Source organism: Protopterus annectens, chromosome 16.part0 (assembly GCF_019279795.1).
Source record: "Protopterus annectens isolate FY-2018-M chromosome 16.part0, PAN1.0, whole genome shotgun sequence".
In the NCBI taxonomy this organism is placed as follows: Eukaryota; Metazoa; Chordata; order Ceratodontiformes; family Protopteridae; genus Protopterus; species Protopterus annectens.
Window position 1 is genome coordinate 260,775,326 of NC_056750.1, and position 23,151 is coordinate 260,798,476.

The window sequence follows — 23,151 nt, forward strand, 5'->3', positions numbered from 1 at the left end:
GTGCGGTCTTTACTTGTTCATCTGTGATTACAGGGGCTTTGCATTACTCCGGTATTAAGATGGGCTCTTTGGAGTGGGGGTAAAGTTAGCACTGAAACTATCTGCCAGGATGTTGGCAATATCAGTTGGTTCTGTATATTTAGTGCCATTGTGCTGTAGCTCAGAGCAGATCTGAGTGTTGCCATTGAGATTCTTGACATAGCTGTAGAATGCTTTGTAGTAGTCTTTGGAATCAGTGGCAATTTTATTTTCATAACTTGTTTTGGAGGATTTTATGAGGGATCTCAGCTTCTTGCTGAGGCTGACCAGGGAGTTCCTCCAGTGTTGGGATTTTACTTTTTTTTTGCAACATCTTCTTCCTTCTGTTGTAGAGTTTATGGCAGGGACCACCAGATTGGTGGGTCTATATTACAACAAACTCACAGGAGTCCAAAAGTTATAATATCGAACCCATATGTTCGAAATGTGAAAATAACGAAGCCCGCGGAACACCAATTTATTTCCCCAGGGGAAAAACATCAGTGGGCCATTTTTGCAGCTTTGCCATTTCCTCCACTGTGGTGCGATCTCGGAGTTGGCATATTTAAGAAGGGGAGTGTAGGGGGCGAAGTACCCCACATTAGTACAAGTTTGAAGTGTACTTTTTTTTGTTTTTGTACTGGAACAGTGATTTTTTTCCATGGGGAAAAAAAAAAAAATCGCTGTTCTGTGCTTTCGTACATTTTGCATTTCGAACTTCCTGGTTCGATATTACATCATTCAAACTCTTGAGTTTGACGATGTAATATAGACCCCAGATTGGCTTCCTTTTTTTGGAGATAGCGTCTTGGTTCTGTTGGGGATGGCACGATCCATGCACTCATATATGTGCATTTGTGTAAGATTCAGCAGTGGTACTTCCGTCTGCATGGGTGTTGTGAAGTTTGCCACTTCTGTCTTAAGAAGCATGAAGTTGGCTTTTGAGTGGTTTATAACAGTGGTTTCCTTAATGGGGGGTTGGGGTGGGATATAGATGTCTAGGGTGATTAGCTTGCGGTCAGATCAGACCAGCAAGGAGCTGACCTCTGGCATGGAACACCGGTTACCCATACTGGTAATGACCATGTCCAGGATATTGCTGCCTCTGGTGGGGGTGTGGACAAGCTAATCCAAGGCGCTGGAATTTATGAATTCCAGAAAATGTTGAGCGAATGAGTTGGTACAAGAGCAGTTTTCCCAGTTGATGTTGGGGTAGTTGAAATCACCCATAATTAAAGGTACTGGGTTGTACCATAATATTTTCCAGTATCTTAAGAAAGGAAGAGTGGGAATCCTGGAGCATGGTGGGGGATTTGTAACAAGCTACAATCTGGATTGCAGCCTTGCCCAGTGTTAGTTGCACTTGGATAATTTCGGATGCATTATGTTGAGCAACTAGCCTGGAGGTGTAAATATCCATAATGAATATGGACACACCTCCACCTTTAGTGTTTCGATCCAGGTTAGGTGGCCGAAAGGTGTGGTATGAATTATATAGGCTGGTAATGCAGGGATGCTCTCTGGAGCCTTGAACCAGGTCTCTGTCACTGCACAGATGTCGATGTTCTCCATTTTAAGGAGTGGTTAAAAGTGAATGCATATTGAGGTTTAGACTTCTAGCATTGAGTAGCATTACCCTCAGTTTGCTTGCTTGTACCGGTTATGGTGGTGAATTTGTCATTTGAACCCTGCCGAAAAAAAAGACTATATGGGGTGGCAAGAGCCTTAGCCAGTATCTGGAATCCCAGGGGCGATCGGTGCAGGACATCTCTGGCAAAGCATTGTGGTCCGTCTACCATGTAGTCCCAAGCCAGACAGATACTGGATCCCCTTAGAATGACAGCAGCTTAGCCAATTGTTGAAGTCAATCATTTTGTCCTTGTATTGTGGTATCATTCTGGGTGATGGCAGGATGCTACTCAGGGCTAGGGTCATACCTGCCTGGGTTACAAAATCTGAGAAGCTCCTCCATGTCTCTTTTCATGTAGTCCAGGGAGGTACATCTCAGGTCATTCACACCAACATGGACAATGACAGAGTGCATGGATTATGTGGTGGATCCTGGCACCCGACAGGCAGCTGACAGTAACTTTCTCCTTGTTTAGCCTGGTGAGTGGGACATCAGTGCGCCTGACTATAGAGTCACCTATGACTAGTGTGCTGGGCACGTTCTTTTGCCTTATAGGCTGTGGTTGAGTGGCACACTTGATTTTGTGGGCTGTGTGTCATTTAGGTAGTGTTGGGGGGTAGTGGTTGTCTGCGTTTCAGCTTGGGAGGTCTCTGTTGCTTGGGCAGATTTTTATTGAGAGCCTCCGTGAATGCGGATATGTGCTTTGTGTTTCTATGTGTGGGTTTTGTTAGTGTGGGTTTTGAAGGACTATGTGTTGAGTGCAGTGTGGTGTGTGCAGGCATAGCCGGTTTTAGGCACCAGCGAACCCTGCGGTCGCTGGGGGCCCCCTGTTCCCTGGGGGCCCCCAACCACAGCAAGTTATTTTATCCTGATATTTTGTCACATCTGTAAAACCAACAAAAGCTAGTGCAGCAGTCTTGCATACTTAATAAACTATGAGGGTAATAACTCTTATTTATATCTCCCTTACAATTCAAAGATATTTCTGGTTGTAGTAACAGTGTTTTGTCAAGTACCAGGCATCAGCATGCCATTAAATATTTTACTACTGACATAGTGCTCCTGGCTTAGTTAAACTCTGCTTTTGGACATTTTCTCCACTAAAACTAACTACATAGCCAGCTTTTAGTCCCTGCAAAACCATGGCTGCAGGGGCCCCCCTTGATCATTTGTGTCTGTGTGGGGGCCCCACAAAAGCTGCTGCTGACGGGAAAAACGAGGAATGAAAAATGCATTCATTTCCTAATTATGCTCTTTAACATGAACAGGGCTGTGATATGACCCTATTAGTATGAAGCTGATAATGAACATGAACAATATAAGCACTAGAGGGATCAGCAGCCCAGAGTGACTTACCTCAGTGCAAACTTTGGATTTTAAGAAGAGCTGATGCTTCCGATCATCAGGGATAGTTTCTCTTTCAGGTAGTTTTATAACTAATACCAGAACACCAGATACTATAACTCAATTTATTTGCTTAAGAATTCAGTACAATCCCAAAAATAAATACTCAGAATCATAAATATGTTTAAATATTTCTCTAATTCACTTAAAATTACTAGAATAACATATTTTGCATCAACATCTATTTTTGGACAATAAGTATAAAACTCAGATGTCTAGATTAATTGACTGTTTGTAATCCTGAATGATTTAACAGCAAATCAGATTTTTTACGAAGGATAAAGCAAAAGTATGAACAAAATCAGGGAAGTTCTGTGAAAGTAGGGACAGTGACAAGCATGCATTACTCCTCCATGGGATAAATCTTACTGCTTCTGCTGTTTGACAACTGCTAAACAGCAATGACTAATCTGGTGTGGCAGTACCAATGTTGCACAAGGCAGTGCTGAAATAAGTACATAACTAGTACTGCTGTGGTGTGTGTGTGTGTGTGTGTGTGTGTGTGTGTGTGTGTGTGTGTGTGTGTGTGTGTGTGTAAAAAACATCACTGATTTTTATCTGTGCATGCACCCAATAATGCCAGGACACATACATTATTCTTCTGTGTATCAGTTTAACCTGAATGGTGCTGAGATATGTCCCTTTTAGGATAAAGCTAATAATAGCCTCTGTTTACAACCACACCCATTCTAAAACCAGCCCTGCTCAAATGTGTGTGTGTGTGTGTACATAAAGCTGCTATGGGTTATGCGGGGCTAGAGATTGTGTGGATATTACATCTTTAATTTTCATCACAGTCAAACCTTAGAGGTGCGCACATGAAGTCATTATAGCTTGTGTTTGAGCTGAGGGCAGTGTTTCTCACAGACCTCAGAGGTGTACAAAGAAGGTTACTATAGCTTGTGTAAGAGAGGTGTACTGTCTAGGAGCAACAAATTTGAATATTACTGAAATCATTCTCACAATCATGTACTAGGCACATATACATGTGGCTACCTTTGATGGCTGGGGTGAAGAACATGCTATGTATATGTATATCATCAGTCACTTGAAATATATGACAAAGGCAATTTAAATCTCTGCTTTCATCCCAGTCTTACACCAGAGGGATGCATAGGCAGTGACTTGTCTTTTTTAGAGGGTTATGGAGGTAGGCAGTATTTCCAGATAAGACTTAAATATTCTCACAACTACTGACTTGTTAGTTTACTGTAAGCTACAATTTTGTCAGCTTTGAAAATAAAGCCTTGGGCACAAATTATGCCTTGAAAGAAAAAAAGACTGGAATTATTTTTTCTCCATAATTTTTATTTAGGCAACCATTGGAGTAAAATGTTGAGAAAATGCTCTAAAATGCATCCCAGACCATCTGTAAACCTGTGGCTTCTTGGGCCCTGACTTGAGTTATTTCCTAAGTGGTTATTACTGGGCTGTCTTGTTCAGGAAACGTGTGTTGAAGGATGCAAGGAAAACTAAAGCTGAACCACAGCAGTAAATTTCTTCCCTTAATCATAATTTCTGTTCAAGCTATTATTGGATGAAAAGGTTGTGTAAAATGCACTTCAGAGCATATAGAAAGTTATGGCTTCTTGAAAAAGCTTAGAGTAAGGCAAAATGTGAGAGAAGGAAGATAAAGGTAACGTGGATGGTATGGGGAGCCCAAAAAGAGAAAGAATCAGAGGAGAGGACTGGAGGGTGTGTGTGTGTGTGTGGGGGGGGGGTTGAAATGTAGGTCCAGTCATCATTTCACTTTAAGTCCAGACCTGTACATAGACTTGTTGCAATGTATCACTGTTGCAACTAAGTGCCAGTAACTCTAACTGCCCCTTTGTTAGACAGCTCAACATAGTGATAGTGTGATACATAGGCCTGTTGTAATGTAAAAGCTTGTAGCTGCAGGTCTGTCTGTGGATACTACTCCTAAAAGTTTGCAGCATGAAATAAAAGGTTGCTTAGGATGGATGGCATTGTTAGGATGATACTTATACTGGAAGTGCCTAGGGGGCCCTCAACTTGACATTTGCTGGGGGCCCCCAAAATGCTAACACCGGCCCTGTGTGCAGGTGTTAACCTTCTCCTCTTGACTGTCTAGTCCAGTCTTGGCCGGAGAGTGCTTGGCTTCCAGTTTGGCTATACAAGTGCATCTCTCACAAGTTGTAGTGTTGGGTGGTAGGAGGAGAGGGTTGTCAGTGTACATGAGGCAATTGCTACATTGCCCCAAGATGTCCAGATTCATCAGGTGGACAGTAGAAAACACCGGAAGCTGACCCATGGACATGGCTGGATAGGTGCTTATTAATTTAAGTACTAAACTGTTTTCCTCTTGACAAGTGAGGAAAGTAGAGTGCTGTAGTAATTTGCAGTTTATTTAGCTCTTACAATGAGTTCTGAGCAAGTGTTGAGCACAAGCAAACAGTTTTGCGTGCTGAAACTAAAAAACTGGCTAGTTTTATCACCAATCCTAAGAAGAGAAGCAGGCCACTGCCTGTTTGGTGATCCACAGTCTTGTCCCAGATGATGCAAGGGTCTGCAGGCTTGTAGCCTTTTTCTGGTAGTATATATTCACAGATAGTTACTAGGCATACAGTAAAGGAGACCACTGAAGCCTAGCTTGATTTCCCAAATGCCCTGGAACATTGCCTGGTTAACTGACAAGCTTAAATTGCAAATGAAATCTGAAGGAATCAAACCCTGGACTACAGGAAGTAGCTTGTTAACAGCACATAGCCTTAATCCTCTGGATTAACCGCCAGGAAAAAAAAAAAAAAAAAACTGGCATGAATACAGTAGTGAACTGGGAAGGGGGGATGGGCAGCTATGTGTATATATGGGAATGCAGCAGTTTCTGACCAAAGAAAATGCACATTTAAAACTTAAAAGGGACTTTGATTTTCTTTTCCTGGTTTATATTTGATTGCTAGTAATCAGACAAGGCAAACTAAAGTTGAAAATAAGAAAACTTAGCGTTACCAAGAACACTGAATAAACCGCTATTGTCAGGACAGCACACAAAAATGTAATCTCATCTGAAACAAAAACAAATACATTAGTGTATTAAAATAATACATTAATGCATTACAATAAATATTTTATGTTACCTTAAACATTATGTATTTGATACAAATAATATGATATAATTTGCAACGCTGGTGCCTGTACATGTAATGTTTAATTTTTTGGCAAAAATATAACAGGAAAAGGCTACATGGAGTGCTATGTAAACGTTTTACATAGTCATTATGAGTTACTAGAAAAAAACTTTTCTTGGGATTTCTCATTTCCAGGGAGATTTTATATTGCTCTACTGGAGAAACCTATTAAGTGATGGTTTTCCTTACAGTCACACTTTCCTTTAGGATTTTTATTGGTAAAGGAAGTTTTTCTGTCAAGTTAGACACAGACAATGATTTTAAACATTTTTTGAAAGGCTGCACTCCTCATGTGGTGGGGAGTCTTATAAGAAATACTCCTATTTGAATCAGAGGTGGAAAAAACTTTAAACCTTTTTTTCCCTCTCATTCGCATCGCTATAATGCCCTTAAGCTTAGCTCCCATTTTTTGATGCAACTAGCTCTGACCTATTTTTTTTTTAAAGATCCATCACCAGACAAGCTCTCTCCCCAAGTCCTAGCTAGTTCTTCCCTTCCAAGTCTATGCAATATTTTTTTCTAGAAACTAGCTTCTGGGTTTCTGTCTCCTTAAAGGCTTTGTTAATAAATCATTTATGATAATTTTGAGCAATGTACAGAACTTTAAGTCAGAATGGTAAGGAGAAAATTTAGACAAAAAAGCAGTATGTCAAAACAGTAAAAGACAAAATAAGAGGGACAATAGGAAACTTGACCATGGATTCTTCATATCCTCTGAGATGCATTATCCCCCTCAGACAGTTATAATTATGTAGGACTACAAGCTCCAGCACTGGGGTATGGAAGGTTTTTCTTCCCAGAAAAAAAAAAAAAAAGTAAAATTAAAGATGACATGGGGTAATACTGCTTTTACATGAGGCTTAAGCAAAATTAAAACAGCTGCCACAAATTGCAGCAGAACAAAAGGCTATCATAACTATCACCTATGTGATTTAGTGGCAATCGCCTTTAAGCGGGAAGAAGTTTACTTGCTGCAATTATTTTTACAAGAATCGCCCGTCAAAAAAAGAATCCCTAAACTAAAGAGAAAAACATTTGCTTTCTCACATCAACCAAACTTATGAAAATATATGTGAAGGGCAAGGTGACACAGGAAATTGATCCAGTTATGAAGACTACCCTCCTGTGGGTAAGTTCAGCTCACAGCTACAACAGAATTCACACCAATATTTTTTGAACATTTAACAATTACTTGTATATTATAAAAAAGAAAAAAAATAAATCTGGCAATTAGTTCAGAGAATTAAGCATTGAAATGTTAATGATTTCCTTGCCGTACCCAAGATAAAGGATTAAAATGAACAAGCACAGGAATCTTGTCTAGTTTCAACCTCACCACGAGTGTTGAGGAAAAAAAAAAAATAGTGGTCTTAAAACTTCATTGATGAGCTCAGTCACAATAATTTCAAAAAATCATGAAACCCAGGTAGTGTTCCGAAGCAACAAGCCTTTATTCGTCACAGATGCGATCCTCAGTAACAAAAATCGGAAATATTTTAACAATGTTAAATATATCAGCTTTTATATACTTAAAAGTAGGTGGGAAGAATGTCAGTATTGTTTAAGTTTAAATCAGCTTATTCAAGGAAAACGGTACAAAGATGGCTGTAAAAGTGAATTTTAGAACAAGTACCCACCCCACACTAGTACTGATTAGATCAAACTAAATCCTAGTTAAGGAAAACACTACCTATCTGCAACCCACATTCCAAAGTCAGGCATTAAAAAAAGAAAACAAAATACACAAAAATACTTTTAACTAAAATCACTTTCAGCTTCATAATGCACGGGCTCCCAAAGTGTGAGCTGTGGCTTCCTCACAGGGGTGCCGCAAATTAATAAGCTTAGCTGCAAAATAAACCGCAAAAGCTCGAACAGTGTGAAAACTTAGATTCAGCAAGGGAGCCAAGAATCGAAAAAGTTTTGGAACCACTGACCTAATGCAATAAAGCCTCCATCAGGTCTGTGACAAGAACTAAAATCAAGAAAAAATACAGATTATGTTTACGGTTAGATAGCTAACTAAAATACGAAGTAAAAAAAATACATCTGTCTAACAATATAATCTCATATATATCCATCCACGTGCATTAATGTATATACAAAAAGTACAGTTGTGTACCTACCATAAATGTAGATGTTTGAGTGTATTCACTGTTGCAGTCATTACACTTGGGTTATCCTGCTGGCAGGCTACCCGCAGTCGGCCTGAATTCCAAAGTCCTGGTCTGGCATCAGTTGCTGTCACCTCTTCCCTGACGTCAGTGCACCAGGGGTATAAAGGATGCAGCCAACACCATTTTCTTCAGTTTTTCTTGCCACAGATGTCAGGTGCCCCCAAAAGGGTAGGCTTAAAATTCTGCTTATAAAAAAGCATGCACTAACATAAACATTACTTTCATCTACAAGCAAATACACCACATAGGTTGTATAGAATAGAGAAGTACAGATAAGTCCCAGCAATGAAAGGGGGATGGAGGAAGGGTAACCTGGACTGCAACAGTGAATACACTCGAACATCTACATTTATGGTAGGTACACAAAGTACAGTTTTGTACCTACCATAAATGTAGATGTTCGAGTGCCAATACAGCTGCAGTCATAACAGATGGGTTATCCTGCCGTCAGGCGGGTCCTCGGTCGGCCGAATTCCAAAGTCTAGGTCCGGCGTCGGTTGTCGTCGCTTCTTCCCTGACGTCAGTGCGTCAGGGGTATAAAAGAGGCAGCCGACGCCATTTTCTTCAGTTTTTCTTGTCCCAGATGTCAGGTGCCCCCAGAAGGAAGGCAAACATAATGTTATGCAAAGATGCAATGTTGATAAATCAAATACAGTAGTTGCAAGCAAATACACCATAAAAGAATACCCCAAAAAGGTTATATGAAAAGTGTTTGTCATAAGGCCTGTCCTAAGAGGGGTTGGAGGGAGGGAAACCTGGACTGCAGCTGTATGAGCACTCTAACATCTACATTTATGGTAGGTACAAAACTGTACTATGTTCATCGTGCATACAGCTGCAGTCATAACAGATGGGTAGAATCCCAAAGCTAAGTAAGGGTGGTAGGCACTAAGTGGAATAGGAGGGGCTAGAATGCCCTGCAGGACTGCTGTGGCAAAGCCCGCTCTAGATTTTGAGTATAGTGGGAGGTGATGGTGCTTGGAGAAAGTGTGCACTGAACTCCACGTGGCTGCTTCCAAAATGTCCTTTGTAAGGGACCCCCCTGAGGAAGGCTGCAGAGGTAGCTGTGGCTCTGGTGGAGTGGGATCTGATGCATGCAGGCACAGTTTTTCCATGAAATGAGTAACAAAGGCGTATGCAGTGGGCTATACATTTTGAAATTGTCTGTTTGGAAATAGCCTTTCCCTGAGCACCTACAGCATAGGACACAAAGAGTTGCTCAGATTTCCTGAATGGTTTTGTTCTGTCCAAGTAGTAACGCAGTTGTCTGTGAATGTCCAAGGAATGTAGTAGTCTTTCCCCTTTAATTTGTGGATTAGGATAAAAGGTAGGTAAGTGGATAGTCTGATTCAAAGCTACACTGGATACTACCTTTGGCATAAAGGTAGGATTGGTTCGTAAGGAAACTCTGTCCTGATGGAAAATGATGAATGGTTGCACAGCCATGAGGGCCTGAAGCTCCGAAACCCTGCGTGCTGAGGTGATAGCCAGAAGAAAGGCTGTTTTACATGACAAGTACTGTAACTCTGTTGAAGAAGCTGGCTCGAAGGGAGGAAGGGTCAGCTTTTCCAGTACGTAGTTGAGGTCCCAAGCAGGGACTGGTTGTTTCCTTGGGGGTTTTATATTCTTTGCCCCTCTGAGGAACTGCCTTAAGAGAGGGTGAGAGAATAATGGAGGATCTGTGTTGCATTGTGCAGAAATGGCTGAAGCGTGGATCTTGATGGAGGAGAAGGAAAGTCCATTATTTAACATCTCAGCTAGGTACTGTAAAATCTGAGGTATATTTATTACCCAAGGATTCTGTCCCTTTTCGAGATTCCAGGCATAAAATCGTTTCCATTTGGCGGAGTAAGTCTTTCTAGTCAAAGGTCTCCTGGCCTCCAAGATGACGTCCTGCACCTCCTTGGAGAGGAGAAACTGTTGGGAAATCAAGGAATTCTCCATGCAGCTAGATTTAGAGTTTTGAGATGGCTGTGAAGGGTTTTGTAGTTGTGCTGGGACAACAGAAGAGGGACTAGAGGTAGGATCCATGGTGGGGAGTGTGTCAGGCTCCTCAGGAGCGGATACCAGTGTTGTTTTGGCCAGTCTGGAGCGATGAGAATCATTTTCGGCCTCTCTGCTCTGGCTTTTAATAGTACTTTGGGCAGCAGAGGAAGAGGCGGGAAGGCATAGACTGTCAGTGTTGCCCAACTGAAGGAAAGTGTGTCCACTTTCCAGGCCTGTGGATGATAGGTCCTTGAACAAATGTTTTCAACTGGCAATTTCTGTGGGTAGCAAAGAGATCTATGTCTGGCTGTCCCCATGCCTGAGTTATCTTTGTGAAAAGTTGAGGATGCAACTTCCATTCGTGTGGATCTGTCATATTTCTGCTTAGGTTGTCTGCCAGTGTGTTTTTCTTCCCTGGCAGGAATTGTGTCTGCACTTGAATTTGCAATTCCACTGCTGTGTTCCATAGGGTCATGGCTTGCCTGCACAGGGGGTATGAATGAGTTCCCCCCTGTTTGTTTATGTATCACATCACTGTGGTGTTGTCTGTCCTTATCAATAGCTGGCCTGGATGCAGTAGGTCTTTGAAGGTCATAATAGCCTTTTGCATGGCTAGCATTTCCTTTTGGTTGATGTGGAGGTGCTTCTCTTTTCGGGTCCATTTTCCCTGAATGCACTGATCTGTCATGTGTGCTCCCCAGGCGTAGTCTGAGGAGTCTGTTGTGATGATTTGAGTTGCTGGAGGTACACAGAAAGGAAGACCTGTGTTTCTTTGGCAAGCTTGAGTCCACCACAAAAATTCCTTTTGAAGGCATGGAATGAGTGGGATAATTGTTTCCAACCTGTGGCTGTGTTGAGACCATAAGTTTTTCAGGTACCATTGAAGTTTCGTCATATGCAGCTTTGCACATGGAATTAGTAGGATGCAAGATGCCATGAATCCCAGAGCCTGCAGGATTTTCCTTGCAGTTAGCCTGGTGTAAGTTGCCATTTTTTTGAAGTATTGAGACAGTTGCCCTTGCTTGTCTGGCGTGAGGTAGGCCATCTGGGTGGTTGTATCCAAGCTGGCACCCAGGAAAATTATTTGTTGAGAGGGTATTAGTTTTGATTTCTTTTTGTTGACTGTGTATCCCAGGAAGTTCAACAGTTTTATTACAAACGCCAGGTGCTGCAGTAGTATGTCCTTGCTGTCCGCTTGGATCAGGCAGTCGTCCAGATATGGGTAGATTTGTATCCCTTGTAGTCTGCAGAAGGTGATTACTGATGCCAGGCATTTCGTAAACACTCTGGACGCAGTAGATAAGCCAAAGAGCAATGCAGAGAATTGGTAAAGGGTTGAACCTGCAAGAAATCTGAGGTATCTTCTGCAATCTTGTCTGATAGGGACATGCAGGTATGCCTCCTTGAGGTCCAATGTTACCAGCCAAGACTCCTTGCCCAGCATGGGAAGAAGCTGCTGTAATGTGAGCCTCTTGAATTTTGGCACCTGTAGATATGTGTTTAGGATGGATAGGTCTCCAATCTTTATCTTTCCTTGGTACTAGGAATAGTCTGGAATAAAACCCTTGACCTTGTTGTTTTGCAGGTACCTCTTGAATTGCTTTCATGTCTATGAGAGCTGAAACTTGTTTTTGTGCCTCTGCCCTTTGATTTTGTGGCAGGTTTGGCATGCCTCTCATTTTTGGAAGGGTGTGAAAGTGGAACCTGTAGCCTCTGTCTATAATGTCCAGAATCCATTTGTCTTTTGTAACAATATGCCAATTTTTTGAGAATAATGTCAATTTTCCACCCAAAGGTGCTGCCATTAAAGCTTTGCTTGGCAGGTGTAGGGGGAAGTCATTGTATCTGTTTTCTAAAAGACTGTGATATATCTTCTCCACCTCTTGGGGTTGGTGCTTGCCACTGTCTGGCTCTGAAGGATCCTTGAGGTTGCCCTCTGCCCCTTGGGCGCCTGTATCTGCCCCTTTGAGGTCTGTCTGTGGCTGGAAAGGACCAATTTTTTGAAGGCAAGTTTCTGCTGAAACGTGGAGGCTGTACCTGCAGGAAATCTTTCACTGTTTGCATTGATTTCGCTTTTTCCTCCATTTTCTTTAGCACCTCCTCAGCTTTAACACCAAACAATACATCTTTTTGAAGAGGCGCATCTAATAATTTAGCTTTGACATGATCTGGTAAGGTTTGCTCCTTGAGCCAAGCATGCCTACAGACCCCGTAACAGCAGCTCTACATGAGGCCTCTAAAGCATCAAAACCACACTGCAAGGTATGTTTTCCCACTTGCTCTGCACCATGCAACAAATCCTGCAACTCTTTTAAATCTGGTCGTTCTGGTTGTGTCATCTTGCTTTTCAGCTGAGATATCAAAAACTGTTGATACTTTAACATATGGAACTGACAGTTTAATGCCCTCATGGTTAAAGTGGCCGAGGTGTACACCTTCCCCCCCCCCCCCCACCTTTCTAAAGCTCTGGAATCTCTCTCTGAAGGTAATGGATTTTTAGCAGTAGAGGCCTTAATTCCCTTGGGACTGTGTGAAATTGTTTCTGGGTCAGCAGTATGGCTTTTATATAGGAACTGGTGAGAATCAGGAACCCGGTAATACCTGTCTGGTTTAACAGGAGCTGGAGGCAAAGAATCAGGATTAAGGCTGGCTTCTGTGTACACATCATCCAATATATCTAAAACAGGAGGGATAGCCAGAGGCCTATGCTGGGGGAGCAGAAGAAATTCCCTGAGCCTTTTCTTGTAATCTGAATAACCTTGGCCTTCCCAGTGAAAGTGTTCCCTCAATGTATGCAGGGTTTCCCCAAAAGAGAAGTCCTCAGGGGGGGGGGGGAAGAGAAGTCCTCAGGGGGGGGGAGACCGAGGGAATAGACTCCTCAGCATCAGAGTCTTCGAATGGAGAATAGGCATAATCCTGGTCCTCAGATAGTTCTGAGGTAACAGAAGCTTGATCGGAGGAAGGGTAGTCTTCCTCTAATCTGTGCCTTTTGTCAGAGGGGGGATGAGAACCCCTGATAAGAGTAATCAAATCCTCAGCCATTTTAAGCATCTGTTTTTTAGGCATGGTGCCTTGAGAGGGGGTCTGAGGAACCTGTTTTTTGGATTTCATGGCTGCTTTAGATTTAGTGAAGGCTTTCATAGAGAAGGAGGAAGGCCTGAAGACCCCTTGAGAAATGGCAGGCCTGTCTAAATTTTGAGTATCCCCGCCAGGAGTGGCATCGGGATCTGTAGTAGGAATGGGTGCCGAGGAGCCTGTGACCTCGGGTACTGAAGACACCGGTAATGCTTTGTCATATGTACTCAGAGGCTGCGTAGGCGCCTCGCTGAGTACCGGAGAACCGGCAGACGGCCTTAGCGTGGTTTCAGTAGGTGGTGCGGACCTCATGTGTTGGTCCTTATCTTTGCGTTTTTTGCTCAAAACTGGAGTTGGAGTATCCGACGACATAATATAACTAAATTTTTTGTCAAAAAAGTGAAGGGCGAACTCCGCCCGACGCTTAATAGTGCGTTTATTGAATCTAGCACAAAAACGGCAGGCCGAGACGTCGTGGTCTGGGCCTAAGCAAGGTATACAGAAAGAGTGGAAATCCTTTTGCGGTATTTGCTTCACACATGAAATGCAATTATTAACTTTGTCTGACATCGGTCTGAGGCAAGAAAAGTTTCCCCAACGGGGTACTTAGCTTTCAAGAAGACTTCGGCTGAAATACTTTCGTAAATCTCAGGAGCTGGCCGACCGGCACTTGCGAACTGCTTCTGCTTCGGGCACCGCGCGGCAAGAAAGACTGGAGAAAATCGCGTCGGCTGCCTCCTTTATACCCCTGACGCACTGACGTCAGGGAAGAAGCGACGACAACCGACGCCGGACCTAGACTTTGGAATTCGGCCGACCGAGGACCTGCCTGACGGCAGGATAACCCATCTGTTATGACTGCAGCTGTATGCATGATGAACATCTGTACTATGTTCATCGTGTTTCACTGTTGCAGTCATTACACTTGGGTAGAATCCCAAAGCTGAGGTTGGGTGGCTGGGCCTAGATAGAATTAGGAGTGGCTATGAGGCCCCTGCAGAACTGCAGTGTCGAAGGCTGCACTGTATTTAGAGTAAAGAGGTAAGTGGTAGTGCTTTATAAAAGTGTGCACTGAAGTCCAAGTTGCAGCCTCCAAAAAGTCCTTGGTTGGTACTCCTCTGAGGAGGGCTGCTGAAGTGGCTGCTGCTCTGTTTGAATGTGACCTAATGCCCTTAGGCACTGATTTGCCATGCTGTGAAAAGCAGAAACGAATGCAGTGGCCTATCCATTTTGAAATAGTCTGCTTTGAAACAGCTTTTCCTTGCGATCCTGCAGCATATTCAACTAAGAGTTACTCAGTCTTTCTGAAAGCTTTGGCTTTGTCCAAGTAGAAGCGTAGCTGTCTGTGTATGTCCAAAGAATGCAGAAGTCTCTCCCCCTTATTCTGTGGGTTTGGATAAAAGGTAGGCAAATGAATGATTTGGTTAAGAGCCACACTGGACACTACCTTAGACATGAATGTTAGGTTTGTCCTTAGAGAAACCCTGTCCGGATGGAAAATAATAAAAAGTTCCACAGCCATTACTGCCTGTAACTCTGAGACTCTTCTTGCTGAGGTTATTGTTAGGAGCAGAGCTGTTTTCCATGATAAGTATTTTATCTCAGCTGTATTGGCTGGCTCAAAAGGAGGTAGTGTGAGCTTTTCCAAGACAAAATTGAGATCCCATGCAGGTGTTGGAGCTCTCCTTGGCGGTCTTATGTTTTTGGCCCCTCTGAGGTACTGCCTTAGCAGTGGATGTGAAAAAAATAGGTGGATCCGTATTGTAATGAGCTGAAATGGCAGAGGCATGGATCTTAATTGATGAGAAGGATAGGCCTTTATCCAGCATCTCAGTTAGGTATTGTAAAATCTGAGGAATATTTGGTACAAGCATGTCCATTCCTTGGTGCCTGGTTCCAAGCACATAATCGCTTCCATTTTTATGTATAAGATTTTCTGGTGCTGGGCCTCCTGGCCTCCAAAATAACATCCATAACTGCTTTAGAGAGAGGTGTGCTCTGAATGGTTACATTATCAGCCATGCAGCCAGATTTAGGGTTCAGAGTTGGCTGTGCAGGATCCGATTGTTTTGTTGGGTCAGCAAATGAGGAATTTGAGGTAATGTCCAGGCTGGGCCTTCAGACAAGCTCTTTAGGATTGGGTACCAGTACTGGCGTGGCCAGTCTGGGGCAATCAGTATCATGTTTGGCTTCTCTTGTCTGACCTTTAGGAGTACCTTGGGGAGGACAGGCAGTGGAGGAAAGGCATATACTGAAAGGGTTTTCCAGCTGAATGATAGGGCATCCACTTTCCATGCTTGTTTGTGATAAGTCCTTGTACAGAATCTCTGTAGTTGGCAGTTGCGGGGGGAGGCAAATAGATCTATGTCTGGGCATTCCCAGTTATCATGCTGAAGATTTGTGGATCTAGTTTCCACTCGTGAGGATCCTTGAGATTTCTGCTTAGTTCGTCTGCCAGAGTATTTGTCTTTCTTGGCAGGAATTGTGCTTGTAGGTGTACTTGATAAATCAATGCTGTGTTCCACAAAGTCATGGCTTGTCTGCAGAGGGGGTAGGAATGTGTGCCTCCCTGTTTGTTTATGTACCACATGACTGTAGTATTGTCCGTCTTTACCAGCAGTTGTCCTGGATGAATTAGATCCTTGAAGGCTGTCAGGGCATTTTGAACAGCTAGCATCTCTTTTTGACTGATATGAAGATGCATTTGGCTTGCTGGCCATGCGCCCTGAATACATTTTTCTGCCATGTGGGCCCCCCAGGCATAATCTGATGCATCTGTTGTTAGTGTCTGCCTGGCCGTGGGTAGAGTGAATGGATGTCCCTTGTTGTGGTGACAGGCCTGTGCCCACCATTGAAACTCCTGTTGCAGGAAGGGAATGAGGGTAATTAATGTTTCCAGGCTGTGGCAATGTTGAGTCCAAACACTTTTTAGATACCACTGTAGTTTCCTCATATGCAGTCTTGCATATGGAATTAGTAGAATGCAGGATGCCATGAAGCCCAAAGCCTGCAGAATTTTTCTTGCAGATAAGTGGGTCTTTGTTGTCAACACTTCGAAGTAAGAAGTCAGCTGCCTTTGTTTGTATGGCATGAGATAAGACATCTGGGCAGCTGTATTTAAGCTTGCACCCAGGAATATTATCTCTTGAGAGGGTACTAGTTTTGATTTCTTTTTGTTTACCGTGTACCCTAGGCAAATTAGTAATCTTTTTACAAACGCCAGATGCCTCAGTAGAACATCTTTGCTCTCTGCTTGAATAAGGCAATCGTCCAAGTAAGGGTATATTTGAATTCCCCTTAGTCTGCAGAAAGCAATTACTGGTGCCAGGCACTTTGTGAAGACCCTGGGCGCAGTAGATAAGCCAAAGGGCAGTGCAGAGAATTGGTAGTGCATTGAGCCAGCTATGAATCTGAGGTATCGCCTGCAAGATTGTCTGATTGGGACATGCAGGTATGCCTCTTTTAGGTCCAAAGTTACAAGCCAAGCCTTCTTGCCCAGCATGGGCAGAAGCTGCTGCAGAGTCAACATTTTGAATTTTGGAACATCCAGAAAAGTGTTTAGAATAGACAGGTCCAGTATTGGTCTCCAGGCTTTGTCCTTTCTGGGTACCAGGAATAGTCTTGAGTAAAATCCTTGTCCCTGCTCTTGCTGTGGTACTCGCTGAATGGCCCTCATGTCCATGAGGGATGTAACTTGCTTTTGTGCCTCTATCCATTGATTTTCTGGTAGGTCTGGTATACCTTTTGCCTCTGGCAGGGTGTGAAAGTGGAACCTGTAGCCCTGGGACACTATATTCAAGACCCATTTGTCCTGAGTGATTATATACCAATTTTGTGAAAAAAGTGCTAGTTTTCCCCCTAAGGGGGCTGCCAAAAGATAAGTGCTTGGTATTGGCAGAGGAAAGTCATTGGGACTGTTTTCTATATGGCTGTGATTTGTCTTCTCCGCTTTTGGAGGCAGAAGCACCCCATTGTTTAGGCCCGTATGAGCCTTGGGGCTGGGATCTGCCTTCTAGGGCGTCTGTATCTGCCTCTTTGTGGCCTGTCTGACACTGGAAAGGACCAATTCTTTGAAGGCCAGTTCCTGCTAAATCTGGGTGGTTGTACCTATAAGAAATCCTTAACTGTCTGCATAGATTTCGCTTTATCCTCCATTTTCTTCAACACCTTCTGCCTTAACACCAAACAAAATATCATGCTGTAAAGGAGCATCCAATAATTTTGCTTTAACATGATCGGGCAGATTTTGTTCCTTTAACCAAGCATGCCTTCAAATGACAGTACCCGTAACAGCGGCTTTGCAAGAGGCCTCCAGTTAATCAAAACCACATTGCAAAGTATGCTTTCCCACTTGTTCAGCTGCATGCAATAAATCCTGCATTTCCTTGTTATCTGGACATTCAGAATTTGTCAACATTTTCTGTTTTAGCACTGACATTAAATATTTCTGATATTTAAGCACATGAAACTGACAATTTAAAGCCCTTACCGCCAAGGTAGCAGAAGTGTAAACTTTTTCCCCCCATCTGTGCAGTGCCCTAGAATCCCTTTCAGAGGGGACAGGGTTTTTTGCAGTGGAAGCCTTGACCCCTTTGGGACCCTGAGATATAGTTTCTGGGTCAGCAGCAGGGTTTTTATATAGAAATTTGTGGGAATCTGGAACACTGTAGTATCTGTCTGGCTTAACCGGTTGCAGGACTCTGAAACTACATCATCTATGTCTAGAACAGGTGGAATAGCAAGAGGTGTGTGCTGAGATAGTAAAAGAAAGTCTGAGCCTTTTCTTAGATTCTGAGTAATCTTGGCTCTCCCAGTGAAAGTGCTCCTTCATGGTATGAAGGGTTTCCCCAAAAGAATAATCCACAGGAGGAGAGGCTGAAGGAATAGACTCTTCAGCATCAGAATCCTCATAGGGAGGAAGGGAGTATCCCTGCTCTGAAGAGGAGTCAGAGGAAATGGAAACCTGATCTGAAGATTCATATTCTGTCTCTTGCCTAGGCCTTTTATCAGGAGGGGGATGGGAACCCCTGATCAAAGTAATTAGGTCTTCGGCCATTTTAAGCATCTGTTTTTTTAGGCATGGAAGTCTGTGCAGGAGAATGCTGTACTTGTTTCTTTGTCTTTAGAGCTGCTTTAGTCTTTGCCTTTGAAGCTGAGGTTGGCTTTACATATATCTGTGTAGGTCTTAAAACACCCTCAGAAGCCGGTGCCTGTTCAGCGGCTCCGGACCCATCTGAGGGAATAGTTTCCAAGTGTCCAATACCTTGAGTATCCAGAGGCCCAGTCGGCTCCACGTGGAAGTCGGAAGCAGTCTGTGGCTCTGAGGTAGCGGGCGTCAGGGGCTGCGAAAGCACCTCACTGAGAACCGGTGACTGGCCTAGCAGAGGCCTCGTCGTTGGTTTTGGACCTCGGATGCCTGTCCTTTTCCCTTGTGCATTTTATAAACTCTGGTCGTCGGCTGTTCCAAAGGCATTATATAATTAAATCTTTGGCCAAAGTAATGAAAGGCAAAATCATACCAACGCTTAATAGTGCGTTGGTTAAATCTAGCACAAAACCGACAGCTAGCAACGTCGTGGTCAGGGCCTAGGCAAGGAATACAGTAAGCTTCCCACAAGACATACAACTGTAAACTTTTTGTGACATCGGTCTGGAGTAGGAAAAAAGTTTCCCCAACGGGGTACTTAGCTTTAATGAAGACTTCGGATCTGAAATTCGGTTTTGAAAATCTCAGGAGTCGGCCGATCAGCACTTGCGAACTGCTTTTGCTTCGGGCACCGCGCGGCAAGAAAGACTGGAGAAAATGGCGTCAGCTGCATCTTTTATACCCCTGGCACACTGACATCAGGGAAGAGGCGACAGCAACCGACGCTGGACCAGGACTTTGGAATTCAGGCCGACTGTGGGTACCCTGCCAGCAGGATAACCCAAGTGTAATGATTGCAACAGTGAAACACGATGAACATCTAAGTAACAGCTCAGAAAAAATGTCAGTGCTTTGCAAAAAAAAAAAAAAAAAAAAAAAGTCTTAACAGCTTTCATGTTTACGGCCCCAAAACATGTTTATACAATGAAAACTAGTAGAAAAAAACATATAAAAATACAGAAAATAGTAGATGAAGTAACTAGTAATGTGTAAAATCTGCAGGTGTATGCATGAACGTCCACCACAGTATGGTAAATGGGGAAATTATACCAATACCACATGGCAATAGCAGCATGAAAAAATGTGTTTTTTGAATTTACTGTTCAAATCTCTGGTGTGATGCAATAAATCTAACCAAATCAGAACTGAGGTTAAAGTAACTAAACATATATATATATATATATATATATATATATATATATATATATATATATATATATGTATATACACACATTTATACACATTGTACACCGTTTTATTTAGTATATTTTTAGTAATAAAAATATTTCCTCAAAAAAATTCCTAAAAAAACCTTTACAGACTGTTTGGCAGCTTACATAAATTCAATAGACGCTTAACAGAGCAATAACAGTTACGTCCTGGTTTTCTGAATGCATTTAATTTGAACTGGCAGCATAATTCTTTTTTCTCAAAAATATCACTGACACCCCCCTTCAAGCTCATCCATCTCCACACAGTCCAGAATGATGCAGTTAAAACTAGAATGTCTGGGGTGTTCTAATAAGTGTTTGGATAAGGAGTTCCTCTGGTATTTACATCTGATGTCAGAAAGATAACCTGAAGTCCTCCTTTTCAGTTTACGTAGTCTTACCCACAGAAAATGCAGGGCAGTCATTGCACATGGCCCTACGCACAACTTTTCAATATTGCAGTTACCACCTGCTGAAGATTTCACCATTGTTTTAAGATACAGGCAGTCAAACAAGTCGCACCCCATCAATTATTCACAGAAAGTGCAGTCAGGTGGCCCACAGCTTTTAGTGCTCATGTCATCCTGGTGTTGATTATTTTTTTTTCCACATAGCTATTAGATACATTCCACCTCCAGTTGCCCAATGTGTGACTGAGCAAGTCACTTTATCAGACAATACATCGATATTGCTCCTAAAATGGCTTACAGCTTACCCAGTTAACAAATGTCAAAAACATTTCTGAACTCTATTTAGATTGAGAAAGGCATGTTCAGCTTGTACATTACTCCTGTAAATCTCCAATTATAGGGATCTATCACCAAGCACAATTTAGCACCATTTAAAGTGGTACAATAAAGAACTGAAAGTTAATCACTTGTATTAAACAGCATGAGTTATAAAACAGTCATTTACCTTTCTGAGTTCTGCATATTTTTTGTGAGCTCTACAAAGAATTTATACTCTTCTTTAAGTGCACGCCTCAGATCTTCACATTCTAAGAAAGATGTCTCATAAATTGATGATACCTAGAAAACATTGAGTTGCAACAATAAAGAGACATGCAAACAGTACAAGCATATGCAGACAAAATGTCATGTCATTTCATATTAAACAGGATCTTTAATCACCAAAATGTTAATCACATACAGCAGAAAAATCAACATAACCATACCTAAATATAATATTAGGCCTTTTGTGAAAACCATGCCATACCCATGTAATTTTAGCCAGTGGTCAGAAATGCATCACATACTCAGCAGACACAGGAATGCCCACTCTGATATCACAGTGATAATACTCTGCATAGAGAGAGAGAAAGTTCTACTAAATTTCCTTCACTGCAGGCTAAACATGCCCATCTATTTTCCTGAAGAATGAAGACACAGCATTAGCTTACATAACTGGTATACAGAATGGAAAAAAAAAAGTTATGTACTCACAATAACGTTCCATGTTTGTAATCCATCTCGCCCTTCATTCTTGCATATGGGTTCAGAGACGATCCTTGGCTCCGACTCGGGCTATTACAAAGCTCAAAGTCTTCTAGTTGGCTCGTGGCTAGGTAGGTATCCCATAGTGCACCAGTACAATCCCCAGATCTTGCTTGCTGCTAAATTATAGAAAGACAGAACTAAGCTATCCAGAAAGAACAATAATGAAAGGTCTCCACCTTATTATGGAAAATTTATCCTGTCTCCAGATCCTTCCAGGATGGGGAGGTAGGTGGGTGGGTTCATAAGAATGAAGGGGAAGATGGACTACAAACATGGAACATTATGGTGAGTACATAACTTCTTTATCTTTTGTAGTCTTATCTCGCCTTCATTCTTACATATGGGACTTATTCTTGGGTGGCTCATGGAAAAATACTCTTGAGTACTGTGGAACCAAAGGAGGCTCTACACCAAGCAAGTCATAATGGTGGCGTCCCTGTCCTGTAATAATAGATGCCTGGTGGTGGCAGTCAGGAACCAGTCGTCCAGGTATAGAAACATTTGGAATTCAACATGTCTCAAGTGAGCAGTTACCACTGCCATGCATTTGGTGAACACCCTGGGGGCTGATGTAAGACCAAAGTGCAGGGTGAGAAACTAGTAATGACTGGTCCCCAGCTGGAAGCTTAAGTGGCTCCTCGATGCTCTGTCCATTTTGATGTGGTAGTACACATCTTGGAAATCTATGGAGCACTTCCAAACGTCTTTCCCTAACAATGGGAGTATTGACTGTAACGTGACCATTCGGAACTTGGACTTCTCTACAGATTGGTTCAACTTGCTGAAATCCAAGATGGGTCTCAAGTCCCCCGTTCGTTCTGGCACCAATAAGAATCTGGAGTAAGTCACTAATCCTACTTGGTCTGCAGGGACGGGTTGGATGACTCTCTTTTCGAGCAACTTTTGAATTTCTAGAGTTGCTGAACCCCTGTGATTGGGTGGAACATCCGGGATTATTCTGATCTGAGGAGGGGGGAAAGAGAAGGGAATACAGTATCCTCTGGTAATTATCCTTTATACCCACTTGCCTTGAGTGATATCGCACCAGGCTTCTGGGTTACTCCAGAGTAGCGCGGTCGGGCCTCCTTTCAGGAACGCTGGTAGGGATGACCACGAAAGGAATCACGGTCTCCCTGGTTCTGCGGGCCTCCCCTGCCTCTAGGGCAGCATTTACCATTATTTCCTCCTCCTCTGCCTCTGGAAAAGGAATCACCCTGTGCGTCCTGGAAAAACCTCTGAGACGTCTTGAACCACATCTTTCTGCCTCTCTGCCCTTTGGGACAGGGTCTAGAAGGAACAGAAAAACAGATTCCCACGGCAGACAGGGTTTTCCCTTGCTGTTCACACCTGGTGAGCATGTCCTTTACCTTAAGTCCAAACAACAAGGATCCATCAAAGGGGGTGTTGGTAAATGTAGACTTAAACGCCTCTGCAAAGTTACACAAGCACATTCAGAAGTGTCTTCTAAGAGAAAATCCTGAACCCGCTGCCCTACTCACTCCATCTGCTGCATAAGATATCAGCCACATGGAGGAGTTGACAATAGAATTTAAGGTAGACATCTGTGCGTTAAACTTATCAGATACCACTTCAGAAACGTTACCTTGAAGAGCATCTTCCAGCTCTTTCAGGAGACCTCTCTGGAGACTAGTTAAATGAGACAGGTAGTTCAGCGATCCGAGTGTAAAAGCCACTGAAGAAAAGATACGCTTCCAGTACCAATCCATCATCCGAGACTCCTTGTTCGGTGGATAGACAGTGGAGGAAGTTTCAGCAAGTTCCTTTTTGGTGGCTGCTGCCACCACCATGGCATCTACTGGCACACCTTTAGTAAGAAAAACTTTGTCCTGAGGTGCTGA

General features: G+C 42.9%; 1 protein-coding gene across 5 annotated transcripts in view; it reads right to left on the bottom strand.

Moving 5' to 3' along the window:
* Positions 1 to 23,151, bottom strand: part of LOC122791042 (myomegalin-like) — a 3,200,315-nt gene that overhangs the window by 1,750,186 nt on the left and 1,426,978 nt on the right. For all 5 annotated transcript variants that reach the window (XM_044058817.1, XM_044058818.1, XM_044058820.1 and 2 more), the window contains exon 24: positions 20,712 to 20,824. In XM_044058817.1, coding sequence (XP_043914752.1) covers positions 20,712 to 20,824 — 113 coding nt within the window. The remainder of the gene's footprint in view (positions 1 to 20,711; positions 20,825 to 23,151) is intronic.